At 41.4% G+C, this 15,466-nt stretch overlaps 1 protein-coding gene across 1 annotated transcript in view; it reads right to left on the reverse strand.

The window, feature by feature from the left end:
- The window catches only part of adgrv1 (adhesion G protein-coupled receptor V1), a 124,190-nt gene that overhangs the window by 69,135 nt on the left and 39,589 nt on the right, over positions 1-15,466 (reverse strand). The window contains exons 39-68 of the mRNA XM_051950765.1: positions 15,255-15,354; positions 14,962-15,135; positions 14,670-14,833; positions 14,299-14,386; positions 13,237-13,315; positions 13,001-13,139; positions 12,586-12,727; positions 11,543-11,808; positions 11,161-11,336; positions 10,865-10,992; positions 10,547-10,728; positions 10,268-10,414; positions 10,075-10,155; positions 9,664-9,928; positions 8,883-9,005; positions 7,402-7,624; positions 7,061-7,265; positions 6,720-6,866; positions 6,231-6,486; positions 5,442-5,644; positions 4,673-4,849; positions 4,256-4,438; positions 3,970-4,149; positions 2,440-2,604; positions 2,160-2,280; positions 1,894-2,017; positions 1,659-1,797; positions 1,334-1,519; positions 966-1,201; positions 589-737 (exon numbers count right to left, since the gene is read on the reverse strand). Coding sequence (XP_051806725.1) covers positions 589-737; positions 966-1,201; positions 1,334-1,519; positions 1,659-1,797; positions 1,894-2,017; positions 2,160-2,280; positions 2,440-2,604; positions 3,970-4,149; positions 4,256-4,438; positions 4,673-4,849; positions 5,442-5,644; positions 6,231-6,486; positions 6,720-6,866; positions 7,061-7,265; positions 7,402-7,624; positions 8,883-9,005; positions 9,664-9,928; positions 10,075-10,155; positions 10,268-10,414; positions 10,547-10,728; positions 10,865-10,992; positions 11,161-11,336; positions 11,543-11,808; positions 12,586-12,727; positions 13,001-13,139; positions 13,237-13,315; positions 14,299-14,386; positions 14,670-14,833; positions 14,962-15,135; positions 15,255-15,354 — 4,948 coding nt within the window. The remainder of the gene's footprint in view (positions 1-588; positions 738-965; positions 1,202-1,333; positions 1,520-1,658; positions 1,798-1,893; positions 2,018-2,159; positions 2,281-2,439; positions 2,605-3,969; positions 4,150-4,255; positions 4,439-4,672; positions 4,850-5,441; positions 5,645-6,230; positions 6,487-6,719; positions 6,867-7,060; positions 7,266-7,401; positions 7,625-8,882; positions 9,006-9,663; positions 9,929-10,074; positions 10,156-10,267; positions 10,415-10,546; positions 10,729-10,864; positions 10,993-11,160; positions 11,337-11,542; positions 11,809-12,585; positions 12,728-13,000; positions 13,140-13,236; positions 13,316-14,298; positions 14,387-14,669; positions 14,834-14,961; positions 15,136-15,254; positions 15,355-15,466) is intronic.

Genomic DNA, 15,466 nt, shown 5'->3' on the forward strand with positions numbered 1-15,466 from the left:
TAATCTTTTAATATCATATAGTCCCACAGCAAATCGCTCATCCCAGATAGCAAACTATGGGTGAATCAATGTTGAATCTATGTTGAGACCTAACGTAGAAATTATACAGAAAGTGCAAGGTTGATAAAATGTTGAGTCAATGTTTGCTTACATAGACTACATGTTTGCAAACATAGATTCAACATTAATTAAACATTGACCCGTCAAACATTTTAATGAAACCAAAATACAACGTAGATTCAATGGTATCTTTTAAACACAAACTTCAGTGTTAACAAAATGTTGTTGAATCAACGTTGATCCAACCATCAGTCTTCAACCGTAACCAAAATTCAACCTTCTTAACCCTAATTCAACATTGATTTAACATCTTTTGCTATCTGGGTAAAGTGTGATTTATGGTTGAAAAGCAAACATTGACTCAACATTTTATCAACCTTGCGCTTTCTGTATAATTTCTACGTTAGATCTCAATATAGATTCAACATTGATTCACCCATAGTTTGCTATCTGGGATAATAGCTGAGTGGCATTAATGTATGACTCAGTTGAACCTTTCCGAAGTAAAATTAGACTGTGACTGCTTACCTGTAATGTTAACATAGTCCTGCCTGAACTCCAGAATACCCTCAGCATTGTCATTCTTTAGTATGACCACAGCAAGAGATGAGATGTTGCCTATGGCTGGAGGCTGGTCCAGTTGAAGGCCTGACTCTCTCACTGTGTAGTCCACATCACTGACCAACAGAGGGAGCCACAGAATAAGGACTCACTGACTAGAACCATTTACAAGTCACATCAGTGCAGTATGTAAGTGTAGGATCTGCAGTGCCTATATTATGGATGACTACAGCCCTCTTGGCTCAGTTGCAGCCTCACTAGCTGCAGTCTTTTTGTAATAATGACACTCTCCACCAACTGAAGCCACAACTATCAAAGTTTGCACCTTATCAACTTTTCCTTACCTGATATTGACAAGCTCCACTTCCGTGATGTTGATGAAAAACATCTCAGGCCCCTCTGGAAGACTGTCGTCCAGGATACGCAGCGTCACTCGTTGTGTTGTCTGGCCTGGGGTAAATAGTATTCGTCCTGAAGCTGGAACAAAGTCCAGCCCACTGAGCGCTGTGTTGCTTGAGGTCTCATAGGTCAGCCACACACTGCCCAGACTGCCAAAGGAGCGATTAACTGTCACATTCGCCTGAAGAACAGAAAGAAAATTATACAGCTATGGGCTTTGTTTTGCAAATAATACACAGCCTCATTTGTTAATTTACCAACCCCATCTTTAAGCGGATCTACATATGCATCAGTCTCATTTCCATGACCTCACCATTCCCTCCTCTTCCGTTGCTCTGAGCTGGAGCTGGGTGAAAGAGAAAAGGCCATGAGGATTATCGCTAGCTGTCATAATGATTCTGGCATGGCTGGCTATGGGATTTATCTCCAGTCCTGAGGTAGCGGAGGTTAGAGTAAGCTGGTACTCTCGACGCTCTTCTGGAAGTTCATCATCCAACACCTAACATCAGAATAGATAGACACAAATTTAAGGAAAATAACTGGAAGCTCTTTACGATGATGCATTTTGTTCTGCAGTCCACAAAGACAGACAATGCTTTAATTTCCCAGTAAACTATAAAATCTACAATACGAAATACCTTTAGAGTAATGCTGGCAGCGGACTGTCCATCTCTCATAGTCACAGAGCCGGAGATCGCTGCAAACTCAGAAACCACAGCTGGAGTGATATTCCAGTTCACCCGGACCTCTCCAAACACACCCGGCCCTCGCACAAGGCTGAGAGGAAGCACACAAATACACATAATTCTCACATTACATTTGCAACTAATAAACTGAGGCACTGAAATGTGAAGCTCTTATTTGTGGTCTCACCTGACTGTGACACTCCCACTGTAATCTCCTTGAGGTTCTCCGATGAGAATGTTCCTGGAGGACTCTGCTATTCCAACCATACCCAGGGCGGCCTTGTCTGCTCTGATGGCGATGGTGGCCAAGCCTGAGCATGACGGATGAGGGAAGACAGGCCAGCAAAAGATAATGAATGACTATAAAATCCGTGAAAGACAATCCTGAAAATATTGGTCATTTCTTCAACTTATTGAAACATTGGCATCTTGACTTTTTCATAAAATACAAACCATTTAAAGGGTCAATGACAGCACCACTCCCAGCAGGGTACAAGCGTACAGTAAAGTGCTCGTCTCCCTCCAGTTCAGCGTCAGCAAGAGCTCTTATCATAAATGACTTCACAGACTCGGTCTTAAAAGAAGGAAGAGTACAGCAGACTTCATTAACTGTGCAATGCATAAAGTACAAATCACTCACTATTTTTTATCACATGCTGGCTGAGTCATTCAGTAAAAATGATTTAATAACAATATCTGGTGTAACAGTAATATCATGCTTTGTTTTTCGTACCTCAGTGAAGATGAGAGTTCCATTGAAAGGATAGAGGTCGTCTCTAGCTTCATCTTCCAGTTGCCACACTAGTGTCACTGCTCCCTGACCTCCTGCACTACGCAGCACTGTTAGTGTTGCCACAGCAGCAGGGTCATCCACAAACTCTGGTTCACCGACTGTAACCTTAAAGCAAAACAGTAACAAAATTGTTTTTAGACAATCATACTGAAAAAATGATCGAGTTTGTGCTTATTTTCACCACTGAATTTATTAGAGACACAATGTTTTGGAGATAATGGTAATCTGTCCCCTTTCTTTGTATCCTGAGCAGTTTTCTACACTCACTGGCCACTTTATTAGGTACAAGCTGCTAATAAAAGGTTTGACCCCTTTTGCCCTCAGAAATGCCTTAATTCTTTGTGGCATACTTTCAACAAGGTGTTGGAAACATTCCTGAGAGACTTTGATCCATATTGACATGATAGCATCACAGTTGCTGCAGATTTGTCGACTGCACATCTATGACGCCAGTCTCCTGTTCACATCAAAAAGGTTCTAATGGACTGAGATCAGGTGACTGTGGAGGCCACTGGAGTACACTGAACTCATTGTCATGTTCAAGAAACCAGTTTGAGATGATTTGAGCTCTGTGACATGGTCATGCTAGAAGTAACCATTAGAAGATGGGTACACTGTGGTCATAAAGGGATGGACATGGTTAGCAACAATACTCAGACTGTGGCGTTTAAACGATGCTCAGTTAGGGCCAAAGTGTGGCAAGAAAATATCCTCTACACCATTACAGCACCACCAACAGCCTGAACCGTTGATACGAGGCAGGATGGATACATGCTTTCATGTTGTTTATGCTAAATTCTGACCATCTGAATGTCGCAGCTGAAATGGAGACTCATCAGACCAGGTAACGTTTTTCCAATCTTCTATTGTCCAATTTTCGGTGAGCCTGTGTGAATTATAGCATCAGTTTCCTGTTTTTATCTGACAGGAAGTGGCACCCGGTGTGGTCTTCTGCTGCTGCATCGTCTTCAAGGTTGGATGTGTTCTGCGTTCAGAAATAGTATTCTGCAGTCCTTGGTTGTAACGAGTGGTTATTTGAGTTAATGTTGCCTTTCTATCATCTCCAATCAGTCCAGCCATTCTCCTCTGACCTCTCACATCAACAAGGCATTGTCCACACAGCTGCCGCTCACTGGATGTTCTCTCTTTTTTGGCCCATTCTCTGTAAACCCTAGAGATGGTTGTGCTTGAAGCTCTCAGTAGATCAGTAGTTTCTGAAATACTCTGACCAGCCCCAACAACCATGACATGTTCAAAGTCACTTAAATTCCCTTTCTTTACCATTCTGATACTCGGCTTGAACTTCAGCAAGTTGTGTTGACCATGTCTACATGCCTAAATGCACTGAGTTGTGACCATGTGACTGGCTGATTAGCTATTTGTCTTAACAAGCAGTTGAACAGGTGTACCTCATAAAGTGCCCGGTGAGTGTATATTACTGTGATGAAAAGAGTGGTATTTTAGATTCACCTCCAGGTCCTGAAATCCAAATCGTCCGAGCGGTGAGTCATTTGATGGAATACTGATGTTGACAGAGGTCACTTGTCCAAGACGAGCACCACCAATCACACGTAGCAAATTCACTCTGAAGGTTTCCAAAGACTCGACTTGTTCATCATCAAAGACGGAGATGGCAATTGTGGCTTCTCTCTAAAAACAGGTTTGAAGAAACACAAGCAAAGACTTTTTAAACTTTGTTTCTTGTTGTAATGTTGATGGCAGGTCCATTTTAACTCAGGACAATTCATCCATTTACCTGCCCGTCTTGGAAGGTGACGTTTCCAGATGTGGGGCTGAAGTCAGTGAGATCTGTAGTGAATAGCTGAGCCTCCCAGTAAACGACCAGCCTACCTATTGAACCAGCAAGTCGCACCACTGGCAGATGGACAATGTTGTCTGGTGGTGGGATCTCATAGGCAAGCACACTTCCAGGAATATCCTAGACAAGATATTCAGAAGTAATGTTTAATAATTGAACAGTATCACTTAGCAGCATAATGACGTTACATTATTCATTTAGTCTTTTCGTTGTGTCAATTTTGTAGCAGTTGAGAAACTGTTTGGAAAAACTTTCTGATGAAGCTCTTTGGGTATCAAGTTAGAGGTTTCCATGTGGCTTGATAAATTTTAATTCTGATATCACCATCAAGACTTCATCTGTATAAAGTCTCACCTCTGAAACATTGAACTGCAGAATCCCTCGGGGATCATCGTTCTCCTGGATTTTGATCTCTGCCACTTCCATTCCAGGCCTCTTCACACTGGGCTGCCCTGCTCCAACCGACCCACTGACCAGCTCCACTCTGGTGATATTTACCAAGAAACTTTCTTCCAGCTCTGGAATATCATCCTTAGAAAAAAACACAAGTACATGGAAAATAAATAATGGAAAAATCAATGATATCATGCACATACACAGATATTTTTCATATATCTAAAGGCTTACAACTGCAGTTAAATGAGAAAATAGTAATAATCTTGGATTCTGTAAGATTTATTTGCAATATATGATCTATACAATCATCAAAAAATGTCAAAGGTCACATTAATAAAGATTAAAAGGGGGAAACATAGAAGGCGAGGAAGAATGAAAGGATATATGAGAGAAGGGCAAGTTAAAGAAGGTTAAAGGCTATTTATACATCAATTGAATAAAGATGAGGCTGCAAAGTGTCGGTTTTATATCTCTACTGCCTGAGCGACTGCCTACATAAAATCTAGTCTTTGGACTGTCACAGTGCTAGTTTGTGTGTTCTGTCATGATGGCAAACACAGCAGAAAGAATACTGTCACTTGAATTCATTTCAGGTTTGCCTACACTTTGTCTTTTCCTTAGACAAGTGAATGTTAGTAGAAGCTAAAAATACATCCTCTTCCTAATGAGCTTTGCTTACCCAAGCAGATTTAATAAAGTTTGCCATGAACTAACAGCCCATCCTTACCGGTAGGATTGTGACATTGACCAGAGCCATTGTAGCACCATTTATCATAACGATGCTGCCGTCTTTGATCAGATAGTCCTCTCCTGCCGTGGCCTGGTTGGATGGAGGCTTATACAGGGTCGGCCTGGTCTCATAATAGATCGCCACCTCACCTGATGAGCCCTGCTCTCTTTCTATGGACAGAGTCACATTGACTGGAGTCCCTACAGGTTGGGATAAATGGGAATGAAGTAAAAATGTCTGCGTTAAAACACAGCAGTAAAGTGACATATCCACAATATATATGTCTATACATGTTTAAAGAACTGGACAGGGATAAAAGATGGCAATAAGAACTTGAATCAGGTAAAAGATTATCTGTAAGTAACAGAAATTTTTGAAGAACAGTGAGTGTGCGCATTGCTTTACTACTCTGACATCTCTAACACGGTTGGCCTCCAATACACATTTAAGACAAATCCTAAATACTTCACATCGTGGAAATGTCAGCAGAGCTCATTTTCAGTAAATCTCAAGGTGTGATTACTGTAAATTCTACTTAAGAACCACAAAAAAAAAGGATTGGTATTTTGTAATTTTAAAATAAAGTTCAGTATTCAGCACCAAGCTAAACTTACAGCAGCTGATTTTGGAACGAGTAAAAGCAGAACTGGGGAATGCATTTAAATAGATAAACATTACCTTTAACTAACTGCAGCACACCAGACTGCTTTGCACACCGATCCAGTAAAAACCCATATTCGCTAACTATTCATTCATTCCGCCATTTCTTTTCACAGAAATTCTTACTCTGCGGTTCTTGTGTTAGTGTAAACTGGGAGTCCAGATGCCATCCAATCACCCCATAGGGAGAACCATTTGGTAAGATGGTGAGTAGAGCTCGTGACAGCAGCTTGTCAATGACTGCAGCCTGTCGGAGGTCCTGAAGCCCCACAGTGGTGACATCCTGGAGGGTGATTGTGACACTCTCTCTCAGCTCTGGGAGATCATCTGCTACCACATCCAATGTGATGAACGCTAACGTTTGGCCCTCTGAAAATGTCACCTATGATGACAAACAACATTTGATACTGAGGCACTAATTTTTTGATGTTAATTACAGTTCTGTGTCATTTTATTTCAGTTTTCATTTCCAAACATGCTGTGAATACCTATTGAAATATGTCTCTGGTATGACAGCAGGGCAATCAATCAGTCAATCAAACTGTATTTATAGAGCACTTTTCATACAAAGAATGTAACGCAAAGTGCTGTACAACATGGGCAAGGGTCACTCACCACGCCTGAAGTGGGTTTAATATCTGGCAAACTGCCATTAGCATCCCAGTGTACATGCAGTGTGCCAAAAGTCCCTCTTCTCCTCTCCACACTGAGAGAAATCTTATTAGTTTGCTCCAACTCCTCTACTTCCATAGACAGAGAATTCTGTAGAAAAGTACCGGTAATGACAAATGATTCTAGGTTATAATAGCTTGTGTTAATGCTTAGAAGGTACATTTTAATGGTTCAGGATGTGGTAAATTAATAACTTAAGGTTCACACTGACAATAGAATGTTTGTAACATGACAACTATTTAACATGATGCAGAAATGGAGCAGCAAAAGGTTTATGTTCTCACCTGAGCAAAGCCGATGACTCCATGAGCGTCATCGTTAGTTGGGACAATTACTGTCACCTGGCCACCAAATCCAATCTCAGCTCCTCCCTTTGGATTCTTCAGGTGGACCTGGAAGTGCTCCTGCACCTCAGGGATGTCATCATCTATGATGTTCACTGCTATCTCCAGCTCACTGTCACCTGGTGCAAAATGCAGCTCTCCAAAACTGAATGTGACAAAGTGAAGAAAACACAACATGCATTAATTGCTATAATTAATTGTGCCTTGTTTCTTCTTTAAAAGAATTTTCTTCTCTGCACAAAAACTAGTTACTCTGTGAAATCTAAAAACAGCTTGGATACCTGGGGATGAAATCTGACTGATTGGAGACAGAGGTGAATTCATAAACAGCAGAGCTGTTCTCATCAGTAGCAGCCAAGAGGATCTTGGTGGTATTAAGGGATGGAACAATGAGAGAGAGGAAGCTAAGAGCTTGAGGAGCTTTTAGGATCATGGTGAAGAGGTTGACATCAGACCTCCAGGAGTAGAGTGATGAACCACTTCTTCCAGCGAGCAGGACATAAGCTATGCGAAAGAAAATGATTTAATCTACAACTGATTATAATAGCACAACAAACAAACACAGCTGGATAAATATGAAAAAACAAACATCTAAACTGCAACTTTAAGATCCATGTTTTGGCTTTGTGCTTCAGCTCGTTCAATTTGACATGAAAAAATTCCTACTACACTGAAGTACCATGTCTCAGCATTCATTTGAGCAGATTTACATCTTTCCCAGGGGTTAGGATTTTAAAAGTAACTGGACAGCTATGCATCAAGTTAAACAAAATCTTTATATCTAATATCCTGAGGAGATTTCATTGCAGTCAATGACTAAGAAACATCAGCAGATGCTTCACTGCAGACACCTCCGACTCTTTCTCATTGTTGTGTCTCACTGCTCTGGTCTGATAATGGAATCCATAGTCAGTGGAGATAAAGTGAATGATTCAGCCACTCAAGGATATTCCATCTCTTCACTTCGCTTTTATAGTTTGCTTAGAATTATTGTCCTTCTGAATGATGAAATATCATCCAAAGAGTTTTGATGTCATTTGTTTTAGTTCGAACAGAATGCTCCTGTATGTACTTTGATTCATTCTGTTGCCTCTGTCAGCAGTGAAACCAAGAAAAATCTTTCATCTTTCTTCTCAGTGCCATTCCAAATATTATATTACAGTTAAATTCTAAAATATTCATTACCGTGTCTTTGAGTTAGATTTCTAAATAGAAAAAGGAATCATTACAGTTAAGGCCTGCTTTCTTTATTTCACTCGTCCTTCTGTTTGCTTCTGCTCCGCCAAGGAATGCAGCAGACTTATGTGACGATCGGTGCTGGTTTGTCGGTCTGTTAACATTACTCAGAAACTGATTAATGGATTTGGATGAAATTTTCAGGGGAGAAATGACACAAGGCCCATCGGATTAGATTTTGACAGTGATGCGGCTTATTGTCTTGATCCACGGATTTTTAAAATATTTTTTGGAGCTGTAACCTGGTCTTTCTCCGATGTTACAGTCATGGAGTCTTTTGAAGTCATTCTCATCACTGTAAAGGAAACATGTATGCTGACATCCCGGGTTACTATATTTCACATCATTTTTTAAAATTATATTAATGCAAATCTGTACAAATTAAAGCTACTTAGCACACATGATTTCATTTCAAATTGAGAGCATGAAGAACACAAATGTGTCTGGCTAACACAAGAGGCAACTTTCCAAATCCTCATGGTCAGCACTGTATCTTTACAAAACAGTTCATGATGTTTGTGCTTACTGATCCCAGATGGAGCGGTGAAGGAGTGAATGGAGGTGAGGCCTGGGTGAGGAATGGACTGATTATGCTGTGGTGATAGCTGCCCTGCACTCCACTGAAACACCTCACAGGACGGAGAGAGACCTGGAGAAAAATACATGCGCGCAAAAACACACACGGGATTAAGTTCTTTCAGGCTGGAATAGCATGTTTATGTGAAGTAACCACCCGGCGGACTGACACACCCAGAACTGACAAATTACAACCTCCGAGTCCGTCTGTGGCTCTGCTCTGCTCCACGCTGAGCAGAGCCATAAACCCACAACAGGTCTGAACTAAAAAAACTCACCACTTGTGCAGACTCAGAGGGTTATGTCTCATCAAAATATACACAGCGTAGTATAAATATACGATCTGGCCTACATTGTAAATTTTGCTATGTTAGCTGGGACAACAGAACAAGGCTGTTTTGTACTATAATGGACACATGGATTCAGTGTGCCTTCTAAAGTATCACCAATTTATTTGTACTATCCTAACCAACATCTAACCATTGCACAACCCACTAGAAAGTACTCTGAGAATGCAGCCACAGAAAACAGTGTCTTGTTATTGCAAAAACACAGTCACCCTCTTAGCACACCAAGACCAAGTGCACTTGACTTCCATTTCATGTGTTCACTGCACCAGTCTGTTGAAAAAGCCGGTTTTCCATATTTTTAAATGCAGAAGGACTGAGACTAGTTATATGCAAAAACAAACAGCATTCAAAAATGTGCCATGTCAAAGCAAAACAGGTCACCTTCAACAGCAACCAACAGAAGAGTGTCTCCAGTTCTTGTCTTGATCGCCTCCACCTGATTGGCTGTGCCATTGAGTGGGAGGGGCTGCTTTTTATGAAATCCTCCATTGGTCCACTCAAGCAGGAAGCAGCTCTCAGTCTGTCTGTCTATACATGCCAGCAGGTAGGGAACATCTGCATGAGTGAATGGGGTAACTCCCAGGATGCCCTGTTTGAAGTCAAGAGTCTGCAGGAGTGTGAAGGAGCCTCCAGTCCGAACGAAAATCTGTGGCATCAAAGAAAGTCAATTAATAAAACAGTCAATAAAGGTTTAGAATTACTCCAGTGAGGAGCAACAGACATTTTTTTTAATGATTTTGACACAACTGTGAACAATTAAAAAGTCTGCCTAGACAGTGGAAAACTCATCACCTGGCTTGATGCTATGAGATAATCTCCGCCTTTCAAGGAGAAGTGTTTCACATCCAGAGTTTCCACACCTAAGGTTTGCTCCTGAAGAAATCAGACAGTCTCAAATCATATCCGTACAATACAAGGTAACACTATGGTGCTACAGTAGTGGAAAAAAACAGTAATGCTGTAAAATAACTGGGTTTATACTTACCAGTGTGATGTTAAGGTCCTTCTGCAGTTTGAAGATGCTGAGGTTGGCAGCAGGTGAGAAGGGAGGGCCGCTATGTGTAATGCCTATGTAGGTGGAACCATTCACTGCAAACCCAACACATGACCCTGGGTCCTGAATCCTCACAGACTGAAACCACAAAAAGACAGAGAGATTTTTTGGCTAACAACAGACTCGCTGCTAATAAGTTCCTACTGGATTTTACTCGCAAATTTATAGACATCATGCTCTGGTTCAGGAACAATGTTGTTGTTAACCTACCTCTACTGGCACGAACACACCCTGCCACCGATACAGAGTGGCCAAGGTGTGGGACGATCGAACAGCAGGTCTCCTATCCAGCCTCATGGCCAGAAAGGAAGACTCTTCAGGAAGGGAGCACCAAGCAGAGGTGGGATTGTCCACAAAGCTCTGATACACACCAATGACAGGGAGAGGACCATCTAGAAGACAAAAAGAATCACAGGTGAACTGCTTGTTTGGAGGAAGTGGAATTAAAGCAACAACCGAAGCAAAGAGGAAGATTTATGAGCATTCAGAGGGCTGACACGACTTTAAGTAAAACGTTGTTGGCCTAACCAGAGGCAATAGCTGTGTCAGACTGCATCTCCCATTCCACACTAACAGCTGACTCCAGACCATTACTGCGAGACACAGTGAGGAAGACTGCACCGCCACCTTCATCAGCAACAATTTCTGTGACAGTTCTGGACGGGAAACACACAACAAACACAGGTTTTTGCATGAGCATGTTTGTGCGCTTTCTTGTGAATTTGCATTGATCGGTCACAAATAGTATAAACATGAAGTTACATACAGAAAATGTTAATGGCATTTTAAGTTTCAGATATTTTTTAGCGCATCTGTATTGACACCTGTTGAGAGTAGGTTCAATTCGGAACAAGCCAGAGGGAGCTACGTTCTCCAGGACGGTGATGAGAGTTTCCAGCTGGTTGCCCAGCCGTGCACCTCCTGTTGGGCTGGACAGGACCAGTGTGAAGGTTTCATTCGCCTCTGGTTCAGCATCCAGTACCGCTCTGATTTCCAGCATCTGAAACAGCACAGATGTGACTAAAGAACTTCCAGTAAATCAGAAAATGTACATGCTGTTTCAGATACCAAGCTACTTTTAAAATTCATATTTATAAAAGTAGATCACTAAAATGAAATTAGTGTTAAAGCTTTAAGTGTCAAAAAAACTTTCACAAGATATGTTGCTAAATGTTTTCTGATGATATAAAATCTCCTTTCCCTCACCTTAAACCTGACTCCATTCTCTAGTACAACAATCCCGTGTGGTGGCATCAGATCGCCCTCTGCTGGGTTGCCGTTGGCATCAGTGATGGTAAACTGAACCGATACGGTGCCAAACGTGCCTTCTTCTGGGTTGCGAACCACATAGAGGATGGCCACGCTCTCACCCAGACCTGACACAGAAGTGGGCTCTTTCAAGAGGAAATGCTCGCTGGTGTTAAAGGAAATCACACCGTGCCCATCATCACTGGCCAGGATGGTCACAGTTACTATAAGAACATAGAGATGTAGATCAGGAAATAACCATGACATAGATACGTACAATATGAGTAGAACGAATTTGGCTATCAGTTCTGATTAATGTATTTCTTAATACTGATAGTGCTGTTCCAGTAAATGGAGCAGTGAAATAATTGTGACCTTTTCCAACGTAATACAATGTTTTCAATATAATATAATGTTGGAATTTCTTTCACTGACTTGACCCAAAATAAAACAGACAGGTGTCATACTTTTAGGATCAGTGCGGTAGATACCACATTTATTATTTTGTTGAAGCCAGATGAACGATAATAGTGTGTCCAAGGTGTCCTCATGGGATCCATATGCCATGAAAATCATACATAGAATGGATGCTGCATAACACAGAAAATAGCTGCTTGTGTTAAAATCCTCATTCACTTGTGAAGCGTGTTTGTGGTCAGTTTAACTCACAGCAACAGCAAGAGGAAAATGTGCAGCTGATTCAGTTACCAACAGTTTAGTTTAGCTTGTTCATTTGCTATATGTAGAAAAGGAATCCAACTGTCTGCTGGAACATTGTTTGAGGTGTCCTATACAGATCCTGTTAAACCTGCCAACTGATCACTACAAATAATTTATTTGCCACCCTTGATCCCACATGCTAATAATTCATTAAATTCTTAACCCTCTTAGGAGCTCAATGAATGGCACATTTTAACAGAATATGCCTGTCGAAGCTGATGCTTCATTCTCTGTTGATTTGAAATGTTCTAAAATCTAACTGTGTTTTTGTCTGTCCTTACCAGTCGTGTTGGTGCCCAGCTCCAGCCCAGGAGAAGGCTCAGACAGGATGAGTTGGAATCTCTCAGCTCCCTCCGGAATGGCATCATCAGTGATCTGCACTTCGACATACTTATGTGCCTCACCATCAACAAAATGGAGCATCTGGGTGGACAAAGCGGTTGTCATTTTTAGAAGTTCATGCAACTACATGTCTGGGAAGACTCACAGCTGTCCAGATCATGACAGAGGGTGAAAGTCAGAGGTATCTGAGCAAATTCTTTCAGCTTGCATTTAAAACTTCTTCTTTAGAACTGAAGAGTCCTATTGGATAATCTTGTATCACTGCCTTTGATTTTGTCCCTTTGGATAATTCTGCTATTAATTGCCTATGTCACTGAATGTGAGTGTAACATCTGAACACTGTGTATGGCTAACCGTTTCAGTGATATTGTAGTCCAGCCCCTGTTGAGCTTCCAGGTTCAGAGCACTAAAGAGAAGAGAGACATTTCCAAATGTCCCTTTGTTCCTGTAGGCCACAAGAGTCAGTGCCCCTATTGTTTCATTCACTTCAAACCTAGAAAACAAACCAACAAAAAGCATCTGGATAAGAAAGAAAATTTGATTTGTGCAACAATGTAACAAAATGTGTGATATCTGGGTGCTTTTCTTACATGGTGTTTGTCCATTCAATGACTCCTCTAACTCCATCATTTTCACCAATGGTGACTTCTGCCACCAAACCTTGGGTATCTGCAGAAAGGACCGCATGCACAGAGGAAATGTATGATAACTTCCAGGCTGTCAGTTCATCGTAACAACGGTAGTAAGTAGCAGTAATTTCTTCAGGCTGTGGCTACAGCTCAAGCACCAAGAACAAGCAGTGCAAGGGGAAACTGTTGCTGGTCTAACTTCCGTCACAGCACATTTGAGCGTAGGATTATAGCTAAGAAGCGTCTCCTGTAAGTGGCTTAGGAGGCCGGGAGCCAAGTCTTTTGGGTGGACTGATTTATAACCCCCTGAATAGTCTTCTACCATTGAATCTGTGGCCAAGACACTGGGAGGCCAGCTCCAGGTTTAGTTTGGCTTTCTCTCTCCTCACCACACAGTGCTACTCGGCTCCCACAAAATCCCCGAGCCTCCTCAGTCATGGAAAGCATCAATCTCACCATCCAAGCCACATAATGATTGCTGCCAAAAGAGCGGCCGTGTGTTTACTGTGTGTCCACAGGCAAAAGGCTGACAGTATTCTGGGAACCTCACAGTGCTGCTCTGCCTGTAGTATTCTGTCAACTCATCGCTTTCTAAAGTTACTCATTCATAAATTAGACTGTGGTTTGGATTATGCAAAAGCAGTAGCAACAACTACCAAGCCCTTTCATGGTGAATTTTGACAGTCAACTACAAGCTCGTAGTTTAATGTACCCGGACAGGGATATTTTAGGCAAAATCTGTGAGCATATGAACGCATAAATTACCTGGCAAAGTGCAATACACAACCTCTACTCATCAAACAGAGCAAATGGTGAGAAATTATAGAAAGAAAAGAGGGAAAGTGTTACATAAAAATGGCATAAAGCTTCAATAAGTATTAGTACAAGCAGATAAGAGCAATGATAGAAATCAGCCAACAATTTTACATGTGATTTGACACTGAAATTTCAAAAACGAGGTGAGTCAGGATAGAAAGATCTCAGTGATGACTGCAGTGCAGATGTTGTTAAATTTCTCCATACCGAGTTGGGGAACAGTGGCAAGGGTCGTGATGAGTACTGCTGACGTTATGTTGACCAGGAAGAACTCCTGCAACTCTGGAATGTCGTCCTAATAAAACAAGAAGCCTTAAATTCAATATTAAAACAAATCCACTTCAAGACAAAGAGAACATGACTTCATATTGGTTGACATTCTATATAACTTTGTCATCTTGGTGAATCTAGCTAACACTGCAATGCCAGAGAATGATGAAGATACACCTACTAGCAAAAAGAAGAAAGTAAAAAAACACAAATGATGATGCACCGTCACATAACGATGTGTGAAAAACAGTTTTATTGAGTTTGATGTACCCACAAATAGGAGCACAGAAGTCAGACATAGTTTTTACCTCTAGTATGGTGACAGGGATGGCAACTTTAGTCTGACCGTCCTGAAGGATCACAGAACCAGTACCAGAGATGAAGTCTAGTCCCGGCTCAGCAAGAGCTCCCTCGATCTGGGACAGGTTTTGCATAGAACCTCGTATCACCTCATAGGTGATATTCACCGCTCCTGTACACAAACATTTAGATATAATATCAGTTACAAAGTGAAGGACTACAATGTTTGCAAAGCGCAACAGAGGGAATCAAATAATCAAAAGGGAAGAGGGTTTTAGTATTCACACTTATCTTACTGACCGGAATCTCCAAACTCTCTTTTGACCCAGATGTTTATAATTTGGTTCCGTTCCTCCGTGGGCAGAGATGTCTGGTCAATTGTCAGCAGTCCGTGGGGCTCATCACTGGTGTCCACAGTCAGCACTGCTTCACTGCCTTCAACATCCAGGGCAGCATGGCCTGTCACCACAACCCCTGTGTGGAAGTCACAGAAATATTAATTACTTTAAGACTGCTAACAAGGGCTACTTTTATTTTTGTGATTTCTTTCTGCACAATAATCAACCAAAAAGTTACAAAGAGCAACTTATCACCGAAACTTTGTATGTTGGACAAGGTAACTTTATACTCTTCTCTGTCCTCTGGAGTGGCATCATTAAGAAGCTCCACGACTATGGTTTCATTTAATTTTCCCTGTAAGAGACACACCAGAATCAATAATCACTGGGAAAGATACAAAATTACAGATGTACCACTAAAACTACTCTATTTGCTAATTCTGTGAGTTTTGTATCTGATACCTTTA

The sequence above is a fragment of the Acanthochromis polyacanthus genome, chromosome 7 (assembly GCF_021347895.1).
Source record: "Acanthochromis polyacanthus isolate Apoly-LR-REF ecotype Palm Island chromosome 7, KAUST_Apoly_ChrSc, whole genome shotgun sequence".
Taxonomy (NCBI): domain Eukaryota; kingdom Metazoa; phylum Chordata; class Actinopteri; family Pomacentridae; genus Acanthochromis; species Acanthochromis polyacanthus.